The following is a 23,749-nucleotide window of genomic DNA, read 5'->3' on the forward strand; positions in this document are numbered from 1 at the left end:
CTTGGTTCTACCAGGAATGTCAGAGGAAATAAGTTAATTAAAATACATTTTATTAAAGTTTCCTTCAGTTTCTGTTCACCATTTGAAAAGTTACAGTCAGAAAATAACAGCAATAATTTGGGTTATTTAACCTGTTAGAGAAAAACTGGGGTTGATTTCTGAGTCGTATTTTTACCATGTTGTTCATTTAGAACTAAATAATAAATGTGGAGCCTCTCCTGGGATTTTTTATCACAGTGAGACACCTGCTTTAAAAATAATTCACACATACAAATATTTAGTTTGCAAACTAAATATTTAGCAAAATGTTGAGACACAAAGTAAATATTTGGTTAGCGAGCTAAACTTTTACCTTCAAATGATATATTAAGGTGTGAAACCAAACATGTAGCTTCAAAATAAATATCTAGTTAGGGAGCTAAGCATTTAGTTTGAAGATCAATATTTAATTTAATAACTAAATATTTAGTTAGCAAAATAAACATTTAGTTTGGAGTAAACTATTTAGCTTCAAATTATATATTTATATAATATTTAGTATGAATATAAATATTACACAGTTTAAAATCTAAATATTTAGTTTGAAACAGACATTTATAAATGAATAAATAATGAAAATGATATAAAAATGTTTTTTTCTCTTAAGACAAGCTAAAAAACTCAAATAATTGCTGTTACAATTTTTCAGTGTAGCTTTTCTAAGCTAGCTTCCCGTTGAAGCAGCTAGCTGTTAGCAGTTAGCTGCTGGTCAGCCATGTTGGACGCTAACCCCAGGCTAACCCTGTAGCTGCTCTTTAATGCTGCAGATCTTCTCTATAAACACAAAGTGCACCTTCTGTATTGTTTTTATGAAGTTTTGCCTTTAAGAGACGAGTTTATACGTTTTTATTACATTCCTGTACATGAAGATATTAGCTGACCTATAAATATGTAAGAGCACCTGCAGTGCCGCTACGCAGCATCAGTTATAAAAGATGATTATATGAATGAACAATAAAAACATTTTTAATTAGATTTGCATTCATTGACATGTTTTTTGAGTTTGACGAACAGAAACATAAAACTGCCTGATTTTATCAGCTTCCATCAGTTTAACACCAACAGCTGCTTCCAGGTCTGCAGAGACTCGGAGCATCAGGTTGTGTAAATAAACAATAAATAAATGACGTGTTTGGGGATGAAAACATTACAATGGGTGGCGTGATGTGGAAGTGGGCTGGCGCCTCACTGCGCCACGGAGGAAAACGGTTTGGGCTGCGATGGCGGCGGGAGAGGCGGCGGGCAGCTCGGCGCTCTGACTCCGCTCCTTTTCGGCGCAGGCTTTTTCACGCTGGTGGGTGGAGGGCCCGGCGCCGGCACCGGCACCGGCGTGACGTCAGCGACCGGGGCTGAGGTCGGACGGGGCGGAGCCTGAGCCTTGGGCGGTTCCGGCGGTTTGGGTTTGGAGAACTGGACCGATCCCACCAGCTCAATGGTCTGACTGGTTTTGGTCAGGTTGAAGGTTCGCTTCGCTGGAAAGGAAAACAAACAAAATGGACCTTCAAACCAAGTTCTGCTGCTCTGCTTTAGTTAAATAATAATTACGTCAAGGCTGGATCGATTAATGGGAATAAATCAGATTAATCAATAATTGGAATAATCATCAGATAATTTTGTAATCCATTAATTGTTAAGAGTAACAGATCCAGTTTGCAAACTTTCACAGTAAAACATTAACAACAATAATTTGGGCTATTTAACCTGTCAGAGTAAAAGGAAGTATGTGAGCTATGCTAGCTATGCTAGTTTGACTTTGACAACCTTGACATGTAGATGTGCTGCAGAACTCGGTGTTTCGGTTCAGTATAAAAAAAGGCGACAGAAATAGCGACTGACAGCTCATCAGTAGAGCAGGTGGTTAAATGAGCTGATCAGTTTCAGACCGCAGGAGGAACCCACAGAGTAGACTGGACCAGAAATCAACATTTCCTGATAGACACTTGATCAATATCAATCAATAACATGTCTGATAGAATATTCAGATGTTAGCCACTCAACCTGTCATTGCTAGCTCAGCTAGGTTGGTAGCATCACGTTTTGGTTGCCTAGCAACAACATGCTGAATAACCCGTTTTCCCACCGTCCTTGATAACTGCTAAAAAATAAAAACTGGATAAAATAGGAAAAGTCACATCTCAGTTTGGTGGCATTTCAAATATCTCAAACAAAAAACTAATCAATAATTATTGATATCGACTAATATGAAACGTTTATATTATGACGGGGTTTTCAGCCATGTTGTGAGCCCAAACGTACAGAGAGAGAGAACATGTGAACCCGATGCAGGACCTGCTTTCTGCAGGGCAGCAGTCCAAACCGCTCAGAAATACTGACCCAGGAACCTGCTGAGATTATTCATCCCTTTTAAAGTCCCAGGGTCACTTGTTGCCGGGTAAATAATCATTCTGTAGACTGGGTCACACAGAACCGTCAGCTGATTTTTTGTTCAGGTGATCAGATTCTGGTCATTGGTAAGAAAAGGTTCAGAGTTTGAGGAGATGTTTCCCTCTCTGCTGTGGAAATCGATCTGCTGACATCTTGGTCAGTGGTGTGAGAAACTTCCTGTTTCCTGTGTACATCCTGGATGTTAAAATCCAGATCACTAGTTTCTGTTTTTAACTTCTTGTGCTGCTTTTAACAACCACAAGAGGAAATAAACGATTAGTACCAGATAAAAAAAAGAAACACTCCTCAAACTGTGCAGAACACACATCGGGTCCTCAGGTGGAAAATCTTCAACTTTTAAAATTTGTTTTCCTGTTTTTAATATATTTTAATAAAGTGAAAATGCTGAGTCAGTAGTTCTGCCATGGCTTACGTTTGTACGGTGATGCTATCGTCAGAGTCGCCTTAGGAGACTCAGGTGGCGCCTCCAGAATGGGCTCCAGCTGGGTCTGGTCCAAACTCTGCCTCTGGGAGGGATTCCTCATCGGCGCGACCGGGCTTGGCGCCGTCGCCCTGGGAGACGGAATCGGGATCTGGTCCGGCGTGGATCCGGTTCCGCAGGACGACCTGGGAGCTGGAGCTGGAGCTGTGCTGGACTCGGATGAACTGCTGGATGCCGCGTTCTGATTGGCCTCTGCCGGGTCAGAGGCGGGGCTTCCCCATGTGGTGGTGCCGCTGCGGCTGCCAACAGAACCGGATTTAGCCCGGAAGACGCTGCCGCTGTCCTGGGAAGCCGTGCTAACGGGAGGAGAACCAGGAGCGTCTTAACGAGGCAACAAACTATTTTAAAAGCAAAAGTTTAAACTTATAATCCAATAAGCCACAAACATTCAAAATTACACACTTAAGCTAATCTGCTAATAGGAGAGCTAATTTTTAGCTTAGCACTCTACCGTTTTTGCTCACTTTGAAAACTTTTAGTGCACTTAGTTTCCACTAAATTGCTTTTTCCAGATAGCTTCTAATGCTCAAGTTAACGTATTAGCATTAGCTTCTGCTAAAAACCATGCTGTCTTAACACTTTAGCATTAGCAGAACAAATGTTAATGATTAGTTCCTTATAGTTATATAACTATATAACTAAAGGGCAGTTAGCTCTTTAGTTAGCGGTAGCCACCACTGGGGTTTAGGTATAGTTCTTTGTGTTCAACCCTGATCTGTTCATTTCAGTTGATGTGGGAGAATGAGGAGGAAATGTTCCTCCTGCCTTCAGCAGCACCTGTTTGTTTTGGAGAGGGGGATGTGGAAGGAGGAGCAGGAGGACGTGGACGAAGAGGAGGACACGGTTCTGCTCAGTCGGTCCTTCTCTGAGAAGAAGGTCTGGGCAGCAGGAGCAGGAGCATCTGGGACTTCAGGAAGCTCAGGGATCTCAAAGTCAACAGCTGGAAACAAAAGGACGACTCCATCAGACATTATTTCATCTTAACCAGATGGTTAGCTTTCCTGTTGTTATTTATACTAGCTACAAAGCCACAAAACTTATCTGGGTTTTCCTGAAGCCGGTGCTGTGCCAGCTAACGCTCTAAAAACCCTCATGCTAACAGAGAGCGCTACACCAGCTAACGCTGCGGTTTCACTTTGACCTGCTGTGTTAGCTGTGGTTTGAGTTTGTAGAGCAACCGGAGGATCAGAGAGCGTGCAGCAACCAGAGCAGCAACCAGAGCAGCATTAAGAGCAGCAACAAGGGCAGCAATAAGAGCAGCAACAAGGGCAGCAATAAGAGCAGCAACAAGGGCAGCAATAAGAGCAGCAACAAGAGCAGCAACAAGGGCAGCAACCAGAGCAGCAACCAGAGCAGCAACAAGAGCAGCAATAAGAGCAGCAGCAATAAGAGCAGCAACAAGAGCAGCAACAAGGGCAGCAACCAGAGCAGCAACAAGAGCAGCAATAAGAGCAGCAACAAGAGCAGCAATAAGAGCAGCAACAAGAGCAGCAACAAGAGCAGCAATAAGAGCAGCAACCAGAGCAGCAACCAGAGCAGCAATAAGAGCAGCAACAAGAGCAGCAATAAGAGCAGCAGCAATAAGAGCAGCAATAAGAGCAGCAACAAGAGCAGCAACAAGGGCAGCAACCAGAGCAGCAACAAGAGCAGCAACAAGAGCAGCAATAAGAGCAGCAGCAATAAGAGCAGCAACAAGGGCAGCAACCAGAGCAGCAACCAGAGCAGCAGCAACAAGAGCAGCAGCAATAAGAGCAGCACTCACTGATGTGGTTGTAAAGGTAAAATTCATAATATTCTGAATTATTTAGTAAGCGTTGAGTTCACCTTCTGGGAACAGACTGGAGCTGTACTGAATTAGCGGCTCGATGACCATCACCACCTGGACCGAAGATGCTGCAGCCATGTCGAACAGAGCAGCTTCCCTGAACAGCAGCACAAACAAGAACCACAAAACTCAAAGGATATAAAACCAAGAACTGCAGGCAGGAAACATGAAATCACGATAATATGAAACATAAACCAGTCCCAATCCGGCTCTCTGTGGGTTTTCAAGGCAGGTAAATAAGTTTTAAACGTTTTTATGACGTATAAAGAGTCTGAAGCTTATTGGTTAAAATGTTGGATTGAGCCCATTTGCTGCCAAACTAACAGAAGCAGAAACGTTTGAGCTCAAACAGGGATTTAATCTCAATCCATAAAAATACCTCAGGATTATCCAACAAGTAGCATCTTCTTTACCATCATTGTTGCTACTGATGTCAGTAGAAAACGTCCCTGATGATGAAACAAATCAGAAACTAGATGTGAAATCATCCATTAGTATAAAATATTAATGACTATAAACTGGTTCATTTTTCCCTCCATGTTTAGCAAGCTAAATATTTAGCTCCAAACATCTATCTCTGATAAATATTTGGCTAATATGCAAATTCACTTGCCAAAAACTGGAAGTGGAATATCAAAATAAAAGCTGGGTCTTGAGAACTTCTATATAAATCACTGTTGCTGTAGATTATTGGTAAAGGTCTGGTTTTTTTTACCCCTCCAGGGTCTTTTGTGGCTCTAGTGTCCCTTATATGACAGCAGGCTGACAGGAAAGAGGGAAGGAGAGGGGGGAAGACATGCGGCAAATATCGTCGGGTCCGGGAGTCGAACCCGTGACGGCCGCGTCGAGGACTCAAGGCCTCCAAATATGGGTCGCGCTAACCGCTACGCCACCACGGCACGCCCAAGTAAAGGTCTGTTTTAAATGGCTCATTTGTTGGAGATCTAAGATGAAAAGGTGACAAGAAGCCACTTTATAAACGTTATTACATGTTTAAGGTGTTTAAACATGTAATAATGTTTAACACCTTAAGTTAAATCTTCATGACAGAAACACGGATTACGTTATGTGACAGTTTTCTCCCCAGCCTTGTTTTGTCTGACTGCCGGTCTTCCTCTGGGTTTTACTTGACCTTTCTGAAGAGGTCACCACAGAAACGGGAGCTTGCTACTCACCCTTCGGCGCGCGGCCACAGCAGGTTGGGGCCCAGGACGATGGCGATGTTGCTGGGCGTCATCTTGTTGACGGCCTGCTGCTCCGACAGCAGGAACAGGAACTGGACCAGGTACCTGGACCGACAGCAGAACGTGAAACAGTTTGTAAAGCTTTACAACGAACATCTGAGCTGGACGGGAACAACTGGATGCTAACATGCTAACGCTTAAACTAAATATCATCCCCAACTAAATCATATTTACTCATCAAGTTAAACTTTCTGCTGGTTGTGTGTCGTCTAGATACCATAATGAGATTTACTGTTGTTATATAACTGAATGAATCTTTTAGAGCTGAATAAATTCATATAAAACAGTTTGCACCATTTTATCTCAGTAACCCCAAAGATAATATCAGTAACATGGCCTCAGGACGGCCACCATCTTGGTTCTGGGTTGAACCAAAAACCAAAAACAGTCACTGAAACATTTGTCTGCTAAATTCTACCTTAAAGTGAACCAAACTTTAATGACTTTAATCTCAAAATACTGACTTTAATCTCAAAATACTGACTTTAATCTAAAAAAAGAACTATTTTTGCTCAAAGTGCTCTGTCCGTGAGAGGATCTGCAGTTTAGAACTCACTTCCTGTTGATTTAAAGTCTGTAACCAGTTTTAGTTTAAGAAACAAACTAAACTCTGATTATGTCAAAAACAGAACTGTACCCATTTTTAATGTCTCATGTTTCACTGTTTGTTTGTAGATGTCGTCAACATTATGCTGTGCTACTTTAAATGATTATGATTTTAACTTTTTAAAAGCCCCTCTAGGGACAAGTGCTGCGAATTAGCTGTTGCTATGGCACTATGACGCAAACATGGGACTGCTGTTTTGTTCAGTTTGTCTGTCCCTACCAAATAAACTCAAATAAATTAAATACTGACTTTAATCTTCTGACAACAAAAGTCCAAATTCTTTGTTTTTTTTGGTTTTATATCCGAAGTGTGGCTGAGTGACGTGAACGTCACTTCATGCAGTACCGCCATTCGACCCAAAGAGGGCAGCACTAAGACAGTTTTAGGCTAAATTAAACAAATTTACACTAAAATGTCAAAATCTGCACAGGAGCAAAGCAGACAGTTAATCTGCACAGCGAGTTGATTAGGGGTTCTGTTGAGAGGTTGCTAACACTAACTATCTTACTTGAACGATGATGAAACAAAATTTAGATTTCCAGAAAACGGCTAGTCAGAAAGAGAAGAAAACTTCCTTTACAATAAAACATCTGAACAGAATATTCCCCAAATGTCAGAATGTTGTTCTGTATTTATTTGCAACATATTGCAAACTGTCTCTCAGCAGCCATTTTGAAATTCACCAGCTGTGTTACCGACGTTAGCTCGGTTCATTTGGCCTTCATATGGAAACGGATCGCTGTCACGGACAGAACTGAGGTTGTTGTAGTTTAAACAGAACTGAGGTCGTTGTAGTTTGAACAGAACTTAGGTTGTTGTAGTTTAAACAGAACTGAGGTTGTTGTAGTTTAAACAGAACTGAGGTTGTTGTAGTTTAAACAGACCTGAGGTTGTTGTAGTTTAAACAGAACTGAGGTTGTTGTAGTTTAAACAGACCTGAGGTTGTTGTAGTTTAAACAGACCTGAGGTTGTTGTAGTTTAAACAGAACTGAGGTTGTTGTAGTTTAAACAGAACTGAGGTTGTTGTAGTTTAAACAGAACTGAGGTTGTTGTAGTTTAAACAGACCTGAGGTTGTTGTAGTTTTCAGGCGGTAGTTTCTGCAGCAGCTCCCTGAACTTCTCCAGCTTCACATTCAGATCTTTTTCTCTGCGGGTTTGAAGAAGCAAACTCATAAAAACTGAAAGCAGGAATAAGAAGAAGTGAAGGAAGCGATGCTCATGCTACCCACCCTGCAGCTGCAAACCAATCACTGTACAGTTCAAAGGTCATCAGGGGTTCAGGGAGTTCCCGGAGGTAACACTTCAAGGCTCCTGTGAACAAAATCAGAGAAATGCATCATTAGTTAAATCTATTTTGCTCTGATTGGCCGACATAGTTTCATTTTTTTGTTTTTCACTGCTGGTGGCCACAGGATGTTTTAAATGACAGGAAGTGACATCAGGCAGCTGCTGGAGTGGCCAGAGGAGGAAGTGAGCTAAAGCGTACCTGCGACGGCGTGGGGGTCCATGCTGAACTCGCCGTGGTCCACCGCTCCCTGGTTCAGGCAGGTTTTCAGCCGCTTCACCACTGAGGCGGCGGCCGCCAGACGAAACAGGCCCTACCCAAAAAAACCAAAAAATAATATTTAATTCAAACTGGCTTTATATTCAGCCCCTTCTCCAAAGCGGCCTTTTATTAAATGCTGGTTATTATAATGAATTTCTGAGGAAATGAACCAGAACATCTGCATTTTTTCAGCTGGTTGTTCTGTTTTTTATTTTGGGGAATCAGAATAAATTAGGTTGAATGTAAATACATGCTATAATTGATTCTGTATCACATAATTTCAGTTTCATTTCCTCGTTCTGAGACAGTTTGAGTCGCTTGGTTTAATAAAATCTCAGAGATGAGTGAGAGTCGGTTCGGTCCGCCCACCTCCTCCCTCATGGCCGTCCTCAGCAGCATGTGGATGCACTCCTGGATGGGCGCCGCGATCGCCCTGCCGCTCTGGCTCAAATGAGACAGCAGCGGCTCGCCGTAAACCTTCAGGCTGGAGAGACCCACCGCCGGATCTGCAAACAGGAAGTCACAACACGTCGGCAGGAAGTCAGAGTCAGCCGTGTCCCCTGGACTGGAAGCTCACTTTTTCAATATTTATACCTCAGAGTGGTCATCTTTCTATTATTCCTATCTCGATTTGATACAGCAGGGGCTCCGACACTTTTGTTAGCCGTTACAACTCATCGTTAATGAGTCATAACTTGTTTTTCCGAGCCGCCTTTAAACGCAACATGACCAGCAAGATGCCTGTGCCGGTTTTACACAAAGAAGACATGATGCTGAAGAAACATGGCAGCAAAGCAGCAGAAAACTTTTTCCTCCAAACTAACGGAGCGAGCTGATTGGTGCTGGATGCAGATAATAAATGATGACCAGCTAATGCTAATATAACACCATGAGCTCGTTGATATCTACAGGTGGGCAGTGCTGGTTACAGTTACTTGAGCAACATTTGGGGAAAAAAGGTTCTTATAAGCGAAGTTTTACTGCTCTGTACTTTAAACTTTTACTTGAGCAATATTATGAACTAATCCTGGTCTTACACTGGCTTGTTAGAGCAACTGTAGATAGAAAACAGAAAGAATAAATTCCCATAAAAACTCAGATATTTTCTAAAAAATCCTGGAAAATTCATAGGAAATTTCTGAGATTCATCTCAAAATTTCTGTATCTTTCTAGCAATTTTTCAACTTTTTCTCCCTTTTTTCCTAGAAAATTTCTGACCTTTTTTAGCAGAAAAATACTTTTTTTCTATCTGTGATGGCCCTAATGCAGTGTTGTACTGACTTTAATAAATTGATTTTGCATCGATAGAAATAGACGTCAAGAGTCTGGAAACTTTAGATTCTTACATTTCTACAACATGTGAGCTAAAGTTTCTGGTAATCTGCACTTGTTTACTGAGTATTTTCTACATCACTGTTGATTGTTTTGTATTAATAAACAACATGGTTATTTTATTTGAAACATAAATTCATGTATTTATATCAACTTAAAAGCCCGTTTCCTGCGGTGCAGGAAGTGGTGGTGGGCCGCGGCGGCGCTCACCTTTCTGGCTGTGGTTCTCTTTGAGCTCGCTGATGTTTCTGTCCAGGAACTCGTGGGATTTCTTGTAATAATCCGCCTGCAGTTCCAGGAGCTGCAGGAGATTAAACAGAGGTGAGTGGGCAGAGAGGAGTCCATCAGGGCCGCGTGTTCGAACCACAACTCACACGGATGAAGTAGTTAGCATAGTCATCTTCTTTAGTGGCGAAGTGATACAGGTCTGCAGAGTACTCGTCCTACAGAGGTCAGAGGTCAACACCAGAAGGAGGGAGACGTGGGCGACATGGGATTAAAGTTTTATCACAATATTTTTTGGAATTGTTATAAAAACTATTATAAAAAACAAAACCATATAAAATCAGGTTCTTTAGGACACCAGTCACATGATTTGTTTCATTAAACTTAATTTAATCTTAAAATGCATTTATATCTATTGATTCTCTCATTGAACAAACAATGGAGAATCCCGACAATACAGCAGTTTTTGTTTAACACATAATTATTTCAAATTTATTGATGATAAATCAAAATTCTCAACATGACAAGAAATTTATCACGATAAATGATAAACGATATGATAAATGCCCAAGAGAGATATGATCGTGTTTTAGTTAGAAAAAAATGAGTCAATTTCTGCTAAAGAAATTCTGAAAGTTTGAGATTAATCTCAGAAATATTCTACAAACAATTCATAAATTTCTGGGCTCAAAAGAAAAATATTTGACAAAAAACTCAGAAATGTCTGGACTAATGTCAGAAATTTTCTGAGCTTGACAGTAAAAAAATTGTCAGAAACTTTTTTGAAATGAATCTCAAACATTTTATAGCCTTCCCATTTCCGATGCTGCCCTGGGAAAGAGCCCATATCGCCCATATCAAAAACCTACAATATAAAGAAAATGTAATCTAAAAGAATAATTTTCAATCTTTGAAACCTGAATACTCGAAATTCGACTTTTCAAGCTCAGAAATTTCCTTATTTTTCTAGAAAATTTCAGAGATCAACCTCAAATTTTCTTTGTTTTTCTGGAGATTTTTTTTCTCTATGACATTAACACGCAGTCATAGAGAGACAACTCAGAGACGTAGAGACAGGAGGGGAAACAGAAGGAGCAGCCATAGTAGCACTCATGCTAGGCTAGCGCCGGGCTAGCTAAGCTAACGAGTCCTTACAGCGGCAACAAAATCATGTGAAACATGAAGAGTTCCCAAAATGCAAAGTGCAGCAACAGAAAAACGTCTCTATGTTTAGTTAGAATAACTCAATAATATTTGAGGACGAAGAAATTAAACAAATTCAAGTCTCAAACACAAACAGCAACAACAGGAAGTGACGTAATATGTGTTACCCAATCCAGCAGGTATAGATTCAGTTTTAGGGTAAATAAATAAGTTGCTGGCACCTTGATGCTCTCCAGCCTCCTCCAGGCTTCTTCCACCTCCTCCCTGAGTCCGTCCTGCTTGGCCTGAGGCCCGCTGCTCGCCTGGCTCCTGTGAAAACACAAGCAGACGCTAATGTCCGGCGCCTGCCGTGTCACGTCCAGGTGTTTACAGCCGGCTTCCTGGGACTCACCTGACCCGCGCGTTGTTCCAGTCTGTAGTGAGCTTCGCGAACTGCTTCTTGTTCTTCAGGATTTCAGGTAAATCCTCCTGGAGATAAAAAATTATTCATCTTAAAGAGCTGCTGCGGCTAGCTGTCCAACAAATTAATGCAACAAATTACTGAATCTACTTATTATACAGACGGATATTTAAATATTTAAAGAGGCAGTATTATGTATTTTCCAGACATATACCACAATTTTATAGAACAATCAAGAAGCTATGTTACCTTCAATTGTTATAAAAATGCTTTATATATCAAATATGACCAGATTTAACGCCTTGAATTTGGGCCTCTGTCTCTTTAAGAACTCCAGCTCTTCCTGAAGCTCCGCCTCCAGGAAGTCGTCCCAACATGGCTCCTTTATTAACCCTTTAAAGTTTCCACCAGCATTGCTCTGAGCAGCAGCTCCTATAATGAGCTCAGCTGGTTGCTAATTGCAGCTGGCTAGTCTGAAGGAGTTGAGTGGGGGAGGAGCTGAGCCTTGGAGGCGGGGCTACGTCCACCCAGGCGTTTTAACAGTTGAATGGTTGCCATGGAGATTAAAAGATTTGAAAGAATCAAAAGAACATACCAGGATTAAAACATGACGGAAGGATTAAAAAAAGTGGATTTTACATAAAATTGCTCCTTTAAATATTTGATAATTTAATTATGCATTTTCTAAAATAACGGTCCAAACTGCGTCTAAGAAGAACCCCGTCCAGCTGGAGCCTGCCTGCTGTGGACGTTAATGAATCAGTGGAAAGGAGAAGTGGTGCAGCTGAACGTCCGCTCCAGCGCCGTGAGGTTTCTCACCTCGCTCAGCTTGTTGAGCGGCTCCAGGACTTCCTTCTCCACCGTCAGCTCGAAGTCGGCCAACATGGTGGCCAGCCTCTTCTCCATGAAGCAGCACATCTCCAGCACTCGCCTGCAACATGCAGCAGAGGGTTAACCTTCCACTGCAGGGTCAAATTAATCGGATTAATCTTGATGAATTGATTACTGAAATAATCGGCAACTAATTTAGTAATAGATTAATTGTTAATTTGAGCATAAAGACTCAAAAAGGCCATTTACTGAAAGAACGATACACTCAGATCAGAAATTAAATCACAACTGGACAATAAATAAATGTAGATCTGCCCAGAACTCTGCTGGCGGCACGTTTAGCTTCACCTGATTCAATAAAAAAACTTCTATTCATCACCTTTTGCATCCAGTTATTAATCAGTTTATCAATAATAATCTCCATTATTATTATTATTATTAGATTATTATTAGTTGCAGCTTTAATTTATTATAATCTAACCTGAAGGTCTGATGAGATTTTGCGTTGAGTTAAAAACAAAAATAAAAGTTAATCTTTTAAAAGTTAATCAGAGGTGTCCAGTGAACAAGTGGTGAGAATGATTTATATTTGTGAACAAAGAATTATGTGCGGCGTTTCCATCTCATAACGCTGCCCAGCGTGTGGCGCTGTCCTCCCTGTAAAGTTTGTTTGCATCAGCACCTCTAACAGCTTCTGTGTTGGATTTAATCTGGGAGAGAGAGAGTAGATTAACTGGCCAACCTAAAAACAATCAGTGATAATTACAGTTTATTCATTTGTATTTGTGAACAAACAGACCTCCAACTCAAAGATTAAACTCACAGCATCAGATGGTTGCTATGGTAACAAAACAGTTTAACTATGAATATTGTTCATTGAATTTTTACAAATTAAGCTTGCCACCTCCTTAAATTCTTACATTTAAATGTTAAACAATTTAAAATCTTTGAGTTTATGCCGAAACCATTAAATCAAATTCAGCAGCTTTGATCATCTCAATAAATAAATGTTACATTTATGTATCTGTGGTTTGTTAAAATATCAGCATTTATGGCCCCTGAAGCCCTGGGGGCCTCATGGAGCCGCCGACTTCATTTGGATTAAACAGAAATGCAAATAATTGATATTCATCTTAATTGTATTTTTGATTTGTTGTTTTTAAGACTAGTTGTGGGTTTAGATATTGTTTCGCTGATGATGTTTTCCCCTAACATACTGTATAATTACCCAGTAATATTTTTACATGTCTTGTCTACTTAACCGCCAACCACCGGGCTGAGCAGGTTTTCTGGGGGAAACCGTCACCTGATGGAGGACTGAGCATCAAAGTCCTTCAGGCTCTCCGCCATGCTGATGGACAGCAGCATCAGAGGAAGTTTCTTCTGCAGAAACAGAGAAAAAAAACGTTGTTTTGTCTCAGAAATCCATGAAACTCGTTCAGACACGGTGTGAAAACAGCGGCTACCATTCTCCTTTCGGCCTCCAGGCCTACAGGACTCTGCATGCAGGCCTGCAGCTTCTTATGGAGGACCTGCGCTGCCTTCTTGGCCGGCTCCACCCGCTGCTCCACCTGCATTCAACCGGAGAAACACCGCAGAGTGACCAGAGAGAAAACTACCGGCAGGAGGCGGAGATGGTTAGAGGGCAGATTCATTTACCACAGATATATATAAATATATAAATAAATATATATATAAATAAATGTCCTGAAATAAAACCTTTGTGTTGGGTTTCTGGTACGGTAAAATTTGATGCACAAGCTAATTTTGCTAACAGCGATGGAGGACGAAGCGTCTCCTCTGGTCCCACTGGGGTTAATTTCTGCTTCTAAACGATCTGATTGGATGCTGGAAAAGACGATTGTTGTGTTTAAGTTGTGCTAAAAGCAGTTAGCCTATCAGTGAAGCTATGCTAGCCTAAAATAGCATCTCAATGCTAACATGTAGCAAAACTTTGCTCCAATCTGATGGTTGAAGAACCAGAAGATTAAAAACTAGAAATATCTCTGATGTTCAGATCATATCTGTATTTATTCAATAATTTAACAACAAAAAGAGATTTTGAATTGAAAATGTTGCTAATTTAATAATTAAAATGCAATCAATTAATTACAAAACTTGCTACAAGTTTAACATTTCAGAGCCATAAAACCTGCAAATATGAAGAGAATGAAACTGAAATAAATCCCATCTGATCTTTCCTTTGTTTTCAAAGCAGATTTAAAATTTGCCTCAACAGGCGGCCTGTTAAAGCCACAGCTCTGCTAAAAGAGGAAGTGAGACCCATATATGGACGATGCCAATGGCTCTGCAGCGTTTCTACCACTTGCTGCTGTCCTCATTAACCTGATACTAGTGAGCATTTTTAGAAGAAGTCTGTTTTGGAAAAGCGTTTTGATGAATCTTTGATTTAAGGGACGGAGTTCCAAACCCTCTGCTACATGTAGCACAGATAGCTCGAGCAGGAAGTTCACAGCCAGAAGTTTATCAGACAGATGGATCACTCCTCTTTTATCACAAAATGTCTCCAGATTAGGTCCAATTAATCACTTTCCCCTCCAAACAGTCCGTAGCATGATAATTAGCTTTCTTTGTGTCTGAGCCAAATGAAGGACAGTTTTTACACTTCCTGCTGCGTTTCGGTTCGCAGACCGAGGCAGACACGTTATTTATGCTCCGATCTGCATCACTTCCAAATGTAGAACTAAATCGAATACATTGGGAAGAATAGAGTACAAATTATAATAATGACAGACTCAGACACTTTCTAGATGCGTCTGTAGGGTGCTGGTTTGTTAGGTCTCCATGCTCCTGATGCCATGAAAATCTCCACATTATGAATCCAAATTACCGCTGGTTGAAGTTTCTATCACAATTCTTGAGTTTAGTTTGCAGTGAATTCAGCGTTAAACTGACTCAACCAGTAATAAAGTCAGAGAAAGTTCACGTTTCTCTCACCTGCACCAGATCCTCATGTAGAAGATCAGTGGCATCCTGCGACCTGAGAGGGATTAAAGTTTACAGATTATTTAAAAAACAAAAATTAGCAAAGAACATTGGATTTATCAGCAGTGGTGAGCTGCAGGGTATTTAAAAAGCCTCATGTGGCTCAAAGAAAATACTAATTATGAATTCATGTCTGCAGCTTTAACTCGAACAACAGCCAATCAGATTTAGATTTTCTTCACCAGCTCAGTAAAACGGCTGGCCGGATTATCAGGAGACGGAGATGTTGGTCCTGAAAGAGAATCCAGGAGATTAGAAATCATACAGAAAATTATTAAAAGAACTAAAAGGAAAAACAATCTGACTTTTATCTCCGAATTCTGAGGAAGAAAAAATCTAAATGTTGAAAAATAAACAATTCTGAGATTAAAGTTATAATTCTAATTCTAAAAAATCGGAATAATTTTTTTTAATATTCTCCTAATAATCATGATTATCAGACCTCACTGGAGATTTTCTATTTACATTTTGTCAAGACAAATAAAAAAAGATGCATGAGGGTGAAGTTTGTGTGTAATTTTCAGTTTTTAGTCGTGAATTTGTTGTTTAGTTTCAGCAGAAGGAAACGTCTGGACCTGGCTGGCAGACTTGGATTCAGTTCAGGCGGTTCTGGTTCCCATTAGAGATTCTCACACCTGGATCCGTTTAACATCAGCAAGAAAAACGGCAACAGGCCTGAGAGATTTTACTTCCCAACCAAAACAAGAATAAACATGGAATAAAGACGGATTCCAGGAGTTAGTTTCATCTAATACGCATTTTCATGTTAATTATCACAGTAATAATGTGTGTGTGTGTGTGTGTGTGTGTGTGTGTGTGTGTGTGTGTGTGTGTTTAGAAATTAGTTTTGTTTTGGTTGTTATCATGTAGCTGTCGTAATGTGCGGTTCTGGAGGAGGTGAGCTAGATGCAGTGGATCCAGGCTGAAGTGACAAAATGATGACGGTTTTAATGATGAATCACACAAAATCCAATCCAGGCAGCACAGGTGGGCAGAGGCAAAGACTCTCACACTGGTCACACTGGTTACACTGGTAGCCACTGGTTACAAGGACTAAGACCTGTGACCAGACGAGACGAGGAGCCGACTAGGAAACGTGAGACACAGCTGGGATCAGTCACAGTCGGGACGACGAGACTCAGAAACCGAACAAACCCAGGAAACCGAATCCTCACAGAAACTTTGTTTACTGTTCTGTTTCTGATCAAATTAAATGTGCGGCCCTGAAACTCGTTAAATGCAAAAACTCATGAGATCAACTCAAACCACATGTGTCAAACTGGAGGCCCGGGGGCCATATCCGGCCCGCCACATGCTTTTTATATGGCCACCTACACTGTAAACAAAGATTTTCTTTTACATAATAAGTCAATCTATTATTAATATTTTCTTTATTTTGCAGGGATGTTTTGTTTTGCATTCCTTCCCACAAGCTGCATATTATCTTCATAAAGCTGTGCGTCTTGTAAAAGCAGAACGCACGTCAGCATTTCAACCAGTTTCTGTTCTGTCTTTATTCGTGGAGCTCTGTTGTAATTCAGTAGTTTTATCTACTAATGGTTACATTTCTGGCAATGATCTGGACTCAGAAATAATAACCTGTTCATCATTTTGTTTAAAATCTTTGACATGGTGAAATGTTTTACATCTTTAAATGTAACTGTGGTATTAAAAAGCAAATTGATCATAATCTACATTTAATAACTGATAAATATGAGAAATTAATACTGAAAAACGTGAGTAATAATTGAGTCAGTTAGTCATAAACATTATTTTTGAAACATTCGGCTCTTCTCGGACACAAGCCTTTACAGAAACAGAGTTTGGTTTGTTTGGTTTATGATTTTGTAAAGACTAACCATCCCAGTGTAATCGCTTTAGCCATGATTACTCATTTGGTTTTACAGTGTAGAGTCATTTGAACAGTTCAGTTCTCACTTTTTTCAAAAAGTCTGTTTTTTAAAGGAACATTTTTGCATATTTCTTAAATTATCCAACTCAGATAACTAAACTGTATTTTATTTTATCATTACTTTTGTTATTCTTACTGTTGTACATTTTGGATATTATTTCATATTTCTGTGAGCCTACGTTCCTCGATTGCCTGTTATTTTGCTGCTGTCAGTAAAGGATGTCTTTTCTTTCTGCGTACATCGATGACGTCACGCTGTCAGGAAGCCATCTGGGTTGCTAAGTTTAGACGGCTGCTTTGTAGGTTCAACTGGGTGGAGGGGAGCAGCGCTGGGCGACTTTTAGCTCTACAGAGAACCAAACATCCCGCTGCTCAAGCTGCTGTGGTCATTTTCTATACGGATGTTCTGGTTCTGGTTCTAAACCTGTGATAAAAGTACAGCTGCTCTGCAGGACTAAATCTACTCATTAATATCTAATAATCATCTTTCAGTCTTTTAATCGTTTAATGTTTAATTTACCACCAAAATAACCAGCTTTGTGTCGCTCTGAAAATTGATCGAATGTAATATTTAGTCCACTAGAAATAAAAAAACATTATTCTGTGAAAAAATAGAAAGAGATTAAATGTTGCTGATGTTGAGTTTCTGGTTTATAATATTTGAGTTACCAGATGTTTATTAATTTTGTCCTCCCTATTGAACTAAATTTGGTCTGGAGAGTTTTCTTCTTCTCACTCTGATAAGTTTTAGTAATGTTGGAAAATTATTTTCTAAATCCCTGTTTAACCTTCATTCTTTATTCTAAGCAGCAAAGATGTTTCAATTTAAGGTACAAGTGGAGGAAGTAAATAAAAGTGCTAAACTTGTGAAACAGAAGTGCTTTTATTTTGATATTCCCCACAGGAAGTCTCCTTGTAGCAGCTAGCTTAGCAGCAATAGAAAATCAGACATCGGCAACGGTGTTTCATAAAGCATTCAGTTGAATAAATACTTATGCTGTCATTATTATGGCGATACAGCTAACATAAGTAGATTGTTATGCGCTATTAAAAAATATGAAGTGCACCGGAAGTGCTTTTATTTTGATATTCTCAACAGGACGTCTTCTGTAATGTAGCAGCTAGCTTGCGTTAATTTTGTTCTGAAATGATGGAATATTGTTTAATACATTTGGTTGGAGATAAATTCATATTTTCATCATTCTATAGCTACAGCTAACATAAATAGAGTTTAATGAGCCATTAATATCCCATAATAATCCACCAACGTCTCTGGGTAACAACCAAGCTAACCATTTCACAGTAAAGCAGTCTGCAGCTCACTCTTCATTACATGGGATAAAAACTGGAGTCTCAGACAAATAGTCCAAGTCAGATCAACAGCCAAGCAGCATCTCCGCAGCATGATGCTGCCGCCCCCGTACTTTACAGAAGCAAAGATGCCCTTTAGCTTCACAGGCATCAGTAACATTTCCACTTTCATAAAATTCACACCTCAACTCCTCCACAGGAGCATCACCTCAAACTTTCTGCTTAAAAATCAAAGGTGATTCACTGCAGCGAGTTTCCACTTATCGGATTTTCTGCGCTGATATTTTATATCGATGTAACAATGTTGAGAAAATGAGAGTTTTTACCCTCCAATAGGCTGACAAACCAAAAAAAGGGCTAAAGTAGGAGAACCTGTTAGAGTTATTTATTCTGTGTACCGACACCAAGACGCTGTAAGTGAAGCTCTGTTGCCAGATCTGGTGCTGCCTGCCAGTCAGAGGAAACCCAGCCCAGTTCCTGAAAGGGTCAGACAGGCTTCAGCACCTCCAAGGTGTTCTTCGTTTCCTCCGCTAAAACATCTGAGGAGCAAAACGCACAGCAGAGAAACTCCCAACATGCTGCCAATATCTGATTACACTTTATATCTTACTGAAACTTATAGGTTAGTACTGTCTTCATTCAAGTATAATAAAATATTTGCATCAGAAACTAGACAAAAATACTTGGTGAGATTTTGTGTTTTTACAGTGTGACGTTTGCAATTTAACCAATAAAGCTCAACATCAGAAGAACAGGCTGTGAAAATAACAAAATGTTCAGGCATCACACTGCAAAAACAAAAAGTTAGCTGGTATTTTTGCTTTAGTTTCTATTGGAAATATATTAAAACACTTGAAATAAGACAAAACTAACTTAAAAGTAACTTTTCAACAAAATACAGGAGCTTGTTTAAAGTAAATAAATCCAAAAAATAATGAAAAATCATTCAGAACTTTTGATCAATATTAAGAAATTATTTACTTAAACTCATATTTTGTTACTAATATATTTGAACTTGAAACTAGACCAACAACTCTTGGTAATATTTTTACTTTTGTGGTGAAGGTGTCTGAAGAGCCACCAGTTCCTTTATTTTTAATCTCCACCATGCAGGTTGAGTTAAAATACACAGTTGAGCAAAACTGAAAGGGAAAATGAATGTTTAGACGTGTCAACAGGTGCAGCAGCACTTCTTCCTACAAAGCTCACAGCATCAGAGCAGACTGCCAGCAAGCGCTGCTCTGCTGCAGATGCATGCAGCGTAGGTTTATTATTAAACCAGAGTGCGTCAGAGGAGGCGGCGGCGCTGCCTGCAGATACACCGTCAGTCCTGCTGCACGCAGGTCTGCGTATCACCACCACCAGAAAAAAGGAAGGTGTCAAGTTTGGTCACCCACAGGGTTTTACAAAACTGTGTGAGTCGGTTGTTATCAGAGGTTTGGAGCCTGGATGTTGCAAGTTATTCTGCTGTCAGAGTAGAAATCTTAATATTTTATTATAGTGTTTTTTAGGCAAAGCAATGAGCTTTAAAACATCCTTGGCAGCTGATTCCCTTTGTGTTCAACCCAAACTATCACTTGGAAATCCCTTTTCTACCACATAAAACCAAACTGAGGCTTTCCCTGATTTGAAAAGGGAACCAGCAGGGTTACAGCTCAGCGTGTAAACAACAAGATAACGGAGAGGACAAACAGAAACAGCCGTCCTGCTGGCGTAACGGTGCTGAGCTGGATGGAAAGACGGTCTGCCGTCAGAATACGAAGGGACAACAACCTCAAGACGCAGAGCAGATTAAAAACAAAGACTGCACAGAATGAAAAAAAGACAATTATATCCTCAAAAACTTACAGCCATTTGTAAAGTTACCAATTAACAATAGTTTGAGTTAAAACTAGAGAATCTTTTTCCAAAGTCCCATTTTCACCAAGTTATTTGTTATTTTATAAAAGTCACAGTTTCAAGCTAATTATTCAGTTAGTGTAACAAGGTGGCCGTTTGCAGCTGGATTACAGAGAGGAAGGTGGAAGCAGCAACAGTTTATTCCTCAGAACATCAAGAATAAAACCGACTGCAGCCTAACAGTCCCAGCCATGAAGGACAAACCACAGGGGGTCTCTGTTTACACCTATACAAGTAAAATACCTTTTACCAAATACAAACACATTTCTATTTACTTTTCATAAATATTTTATGTTGTATCCTTACACCATAAGCACCATTATGAAACACCACAAGCAATACCCCATGGCCTCTCCCAGAACCTATAAACGGTGCCCGGACCCCGGGGAAGTATTTGTCCAAACACAGGACACAGAAATGGCAGGTCCCTCCACCTCCACACTTAACAGATCACACACAAACATTTGCTCAAGTTTTCAAACCAGCAGCTCTGAGTCACAAAACCTCCTCACTCCTCGATGAGGAGCGGCGGCGCAGAGCCCACAGGCTACATGCTAACCGCTAAACATGGTCAGCAAATAGTTAAAACATATTGTGGACAAACTGTTATTGATTCACAAATCTATTCTTAAAGTGCAATGCTAAATAAAGTGCTTGTTAATAAAATAAAAAAGTGCTCTTAAAGTGCTTCACAGTGACTAAAGTGAAAATAGTTCCAGTAATGAAGATCTCGAGCTAAAAGACTTAACAAGCTGGCTAACTAAATATTTAGCTCAAAGCAAATATTTAGTTAGCCAAACTTACTTAGCTTCAAGCTAAATATTTATTGTAAAGCTAAGTATATAGTGAACAAACTAAACATTTATATACACACTAAATATTTAGCTTGATGCAGTATTTAGTTAGCAATTTGAATATACAGTTCACCAGTAAATACTTAGTTTAGCTAAATATTTAGCTAGCAAGCCAAATATTTAGCTTCAGACTAATATTTTGTTTACCAAGTACTTAGCTTGCTAACAAAATATTTTGTATGAAGCTAAATATTTAGCTTATTTATTTAAAATGTATAAATGAATGAATAACATGGTGAAAATATAATTTTCTCCCCTCTGACAGGCTAAATAAGTAAAATTACTACTGTTCATTTTTAACTGTGTAACTTTACAAACAACAGCCCATAAATATTTACCTCTACAAACAAACTGAAACCTTATCTAACAAGATAAAACTCTTTAATCTGTATATTCATATCACACCTTACAAAAGTTTCAACGCTGCTCAAACTTTTTCACTTTTTATCGCGTTACAACATCAAACTTTTCCCATTTAATGGGTTACAACATGGTTAAGGTGCTCTGCTCAGCCTAGACTAAAATCAGAGACAGTAAACACACCGTTAAACATGGTGGTGGCAGAATCATGTTGTGGGGATTAGTGAGGCTGATGGAGGTAAATCCAGGATAATCCAGGAGGAAAACCTCTTATACATATCATGGGATTATGGATGCACCGATATCAAAATTTGATCCGATATTGATATCCGATATTAATGTTGCTGTTTTGGACGAAAACCAATATTTATCAATCTTATATATATTTGTCAACTTCTTTGACACCTTTGTGGAAAAACCCGACCAGAAATAGATGGCAGTAGTTGCATTCATGGGGCGGATACGGATGTGTTGAAAAATGACTAATATCGGCAGCTCCTGATATATCGTGCATCTCTATATGGTGATATATTTGATCTGCATGGTTGAGATCAAAGCTGATTAATTGTTTTAATGGCCTAGTCCAAGTCAATTCTGGTTCTGGCAAGGTTTGACTCGCATACTTATAGATTTTATGTCAAAAACTTAAAACAATTTAATAATTTCCCTTCCACTTTCAGATCCGGCATCGTTTTGTGTTTGTCTCGTTATCATTCAGTATCATTTCTGCAGAGTCAGGCAGTTACATTTACTCAGTTACATTTACTCAGTTACATTTACTCAGTTACATTTACTTGAGTAACTTCTTTTTTTTTAAAGGAGTATTTCAGGAGTATTTTTACTACGCTGTACTTTTTACTTTTAGTCAATAATTTTATTATGAAGTATCTCTACTTGAGTAAAATTTCTGGATTTTCTACCCACTGAATGAAAAACAAACATAATTAAACCAAAGATTCACCAAACTCAGACACACTTGCAGTTTCTGTTAAAGTTTCTGAAGTTTTTTATTGGAAAATTTGATTTAGATTTTTTTTGTCTGATTTTTTTTTTTGTTATTTATATAAATTGTTGTAATACCTAAATTTCTACATAACTTTATATTTTAGTCTGATGATGTAATGTCTAAATATGAAATGATTGATCATTTGATCAGTTACTCGGTACTTGAGTAACTTTTTTACTGATTAATTCTTGGACGGCTACTTTTTACTTTTACTTGAGCAAAAATACTTTTTAAAGTACTGCTACTCTTACATGAGTACATTTTTTGGCTACTGAACCATCAGATAAAATAAGACCATCAGGGCCTTCTCGGATCCACGCGAGACCCGGAAAGCGGACCGGAACCACCATGAAGGTCCAACAGTCGGTTCTGATCAAACTTTTCTTACCTTGCTGCCGATCCGAACTGCTTCAGGATGCTGAGAGACTGCCGCAGCATGCTGGCGCTGGAGTCCGACCCGCTCCGCTTCCTGATCCGAACCGGTCCGGAGGCGCTCCGGGCCGGGCTGCTTCACCGGGAGCTGGAGGCGCAGGTGAGCCGGGTCGCGCTGCCTCTCGTCGGGAGCGTTTCTGCGGCTGTTCGGTCTTCGTTCTTGTTTCAGCAAATGAGGAAGTTGGTCGGATGAAACGTCAGCAGCGAAAGGGAACCAGATGTTTTCCCGCGGTTGTTGTTGTTTTTTTTATTTCAGGGTGTCACTCCGAACCCCCCACTGAGTCTCAGCAGTGGGTGGGTGTGGAGGTGAGGAGCAAGTGAGTCAAGGCTGCAGCTTCTGTTCCTACCGGTGTTTGCTGCTGCAGGATGTGAAATGTCTGAAAGGGGAAACTCGGCGTTAATTGAGACATTTCTGTCCCCGTTTTCAAACATGTTCTGATTTTACTGCAGCGAGTTTTCTCATTTTTTGCAGAAGCAGGAATTTTCAGAGCCGGTTGGGTTTCACTGCAGCGTGAGCCTCTGGTTCATCAAAGTTTCATTTCTTGTCACCTGTCGCCTTTTTTGAGGAACTTCTCTCCAAACATCAGAACCAAAAACGACCATGAGCAGAACCAAAAACTGATCCATTCATTTAAAATGTGTCGATCCAGGAAGAGGTCAACCTTCCACCAAATGTTTCTTTATAATTTGCTATATTCTCATTAATATTATGACAAATTGTAGGAATTTAAATGTAGGCGGTGAAGCCGCTAATAACGCCAGTGCCTGACGGATGCTGCCGCCTAGTGGTGGGGCCGACTAAATGCACACAAACGACTTTTCAGAAAGATTTCTCTCGGTTATTTTGAGCTTTTTAAAAAATATATTTT

General features: G+C 39.8%; 1 protein-coding gene across 1 annotated transcript; it reads right to left on the minus strand.

Annotated features, from left to right (window-relative positions):
- Positions 1–870: 870 nt before the first annotated feature.
- LOC102235683 (SH3 domain-binding protein 1-like) lies at positions 871–23,226 on the minus strand. The gene is made up of 18 exons (XM_023341174.1): positions 22,837–23,226; positions 15,059–15,101; positions 13,567–13,671; positions 13,407–13,483; positions 12,089–12,200; positions 11,261–11,337; positions 11,091–11,178; positions 9,855–9,923; positions 9,691–9,781; positions 8,518–8,654; positions 8,089–8,200; positions 7,832–7,913; positions 7,669–7,749; positions 5,927–6,040; positions 4,751–4,848; positions 3,704–3,866; positions 2,858–3,222; positions 871–1,511 (listed from the first exon to the last, which is right to left on the minus strand). Exons 1-18 carry the CDS (start codon positions 22,884–22,886, stop codon positions 1,225–1,227), a joined length of 2,151 nt encoding a protein of 716 aa, XP_023196942.1. The 5' UTR covers positions 22,887–23,226; the 3' UTR covers positions 871–1,224.
- Positions 23,227–23,749: the final 523 nt, after the last annotated feature.

This window comes from Xiphophorus maculatus, chromosome 10, assembly GCF_002775205.1.
Source record: "Xiphophorus maculatus strain JP 163 A chromosome 10, X_maculatus-5.0-male, whole genome shotgun sequence".
Classification (NCBI taxonomy): Eukaryota; Metazoa; Chordata; class Actinopteri; order Cyprinodontiformes; family Poeciliidae; genus Xiphophorus; species Xiphophorus maculatus.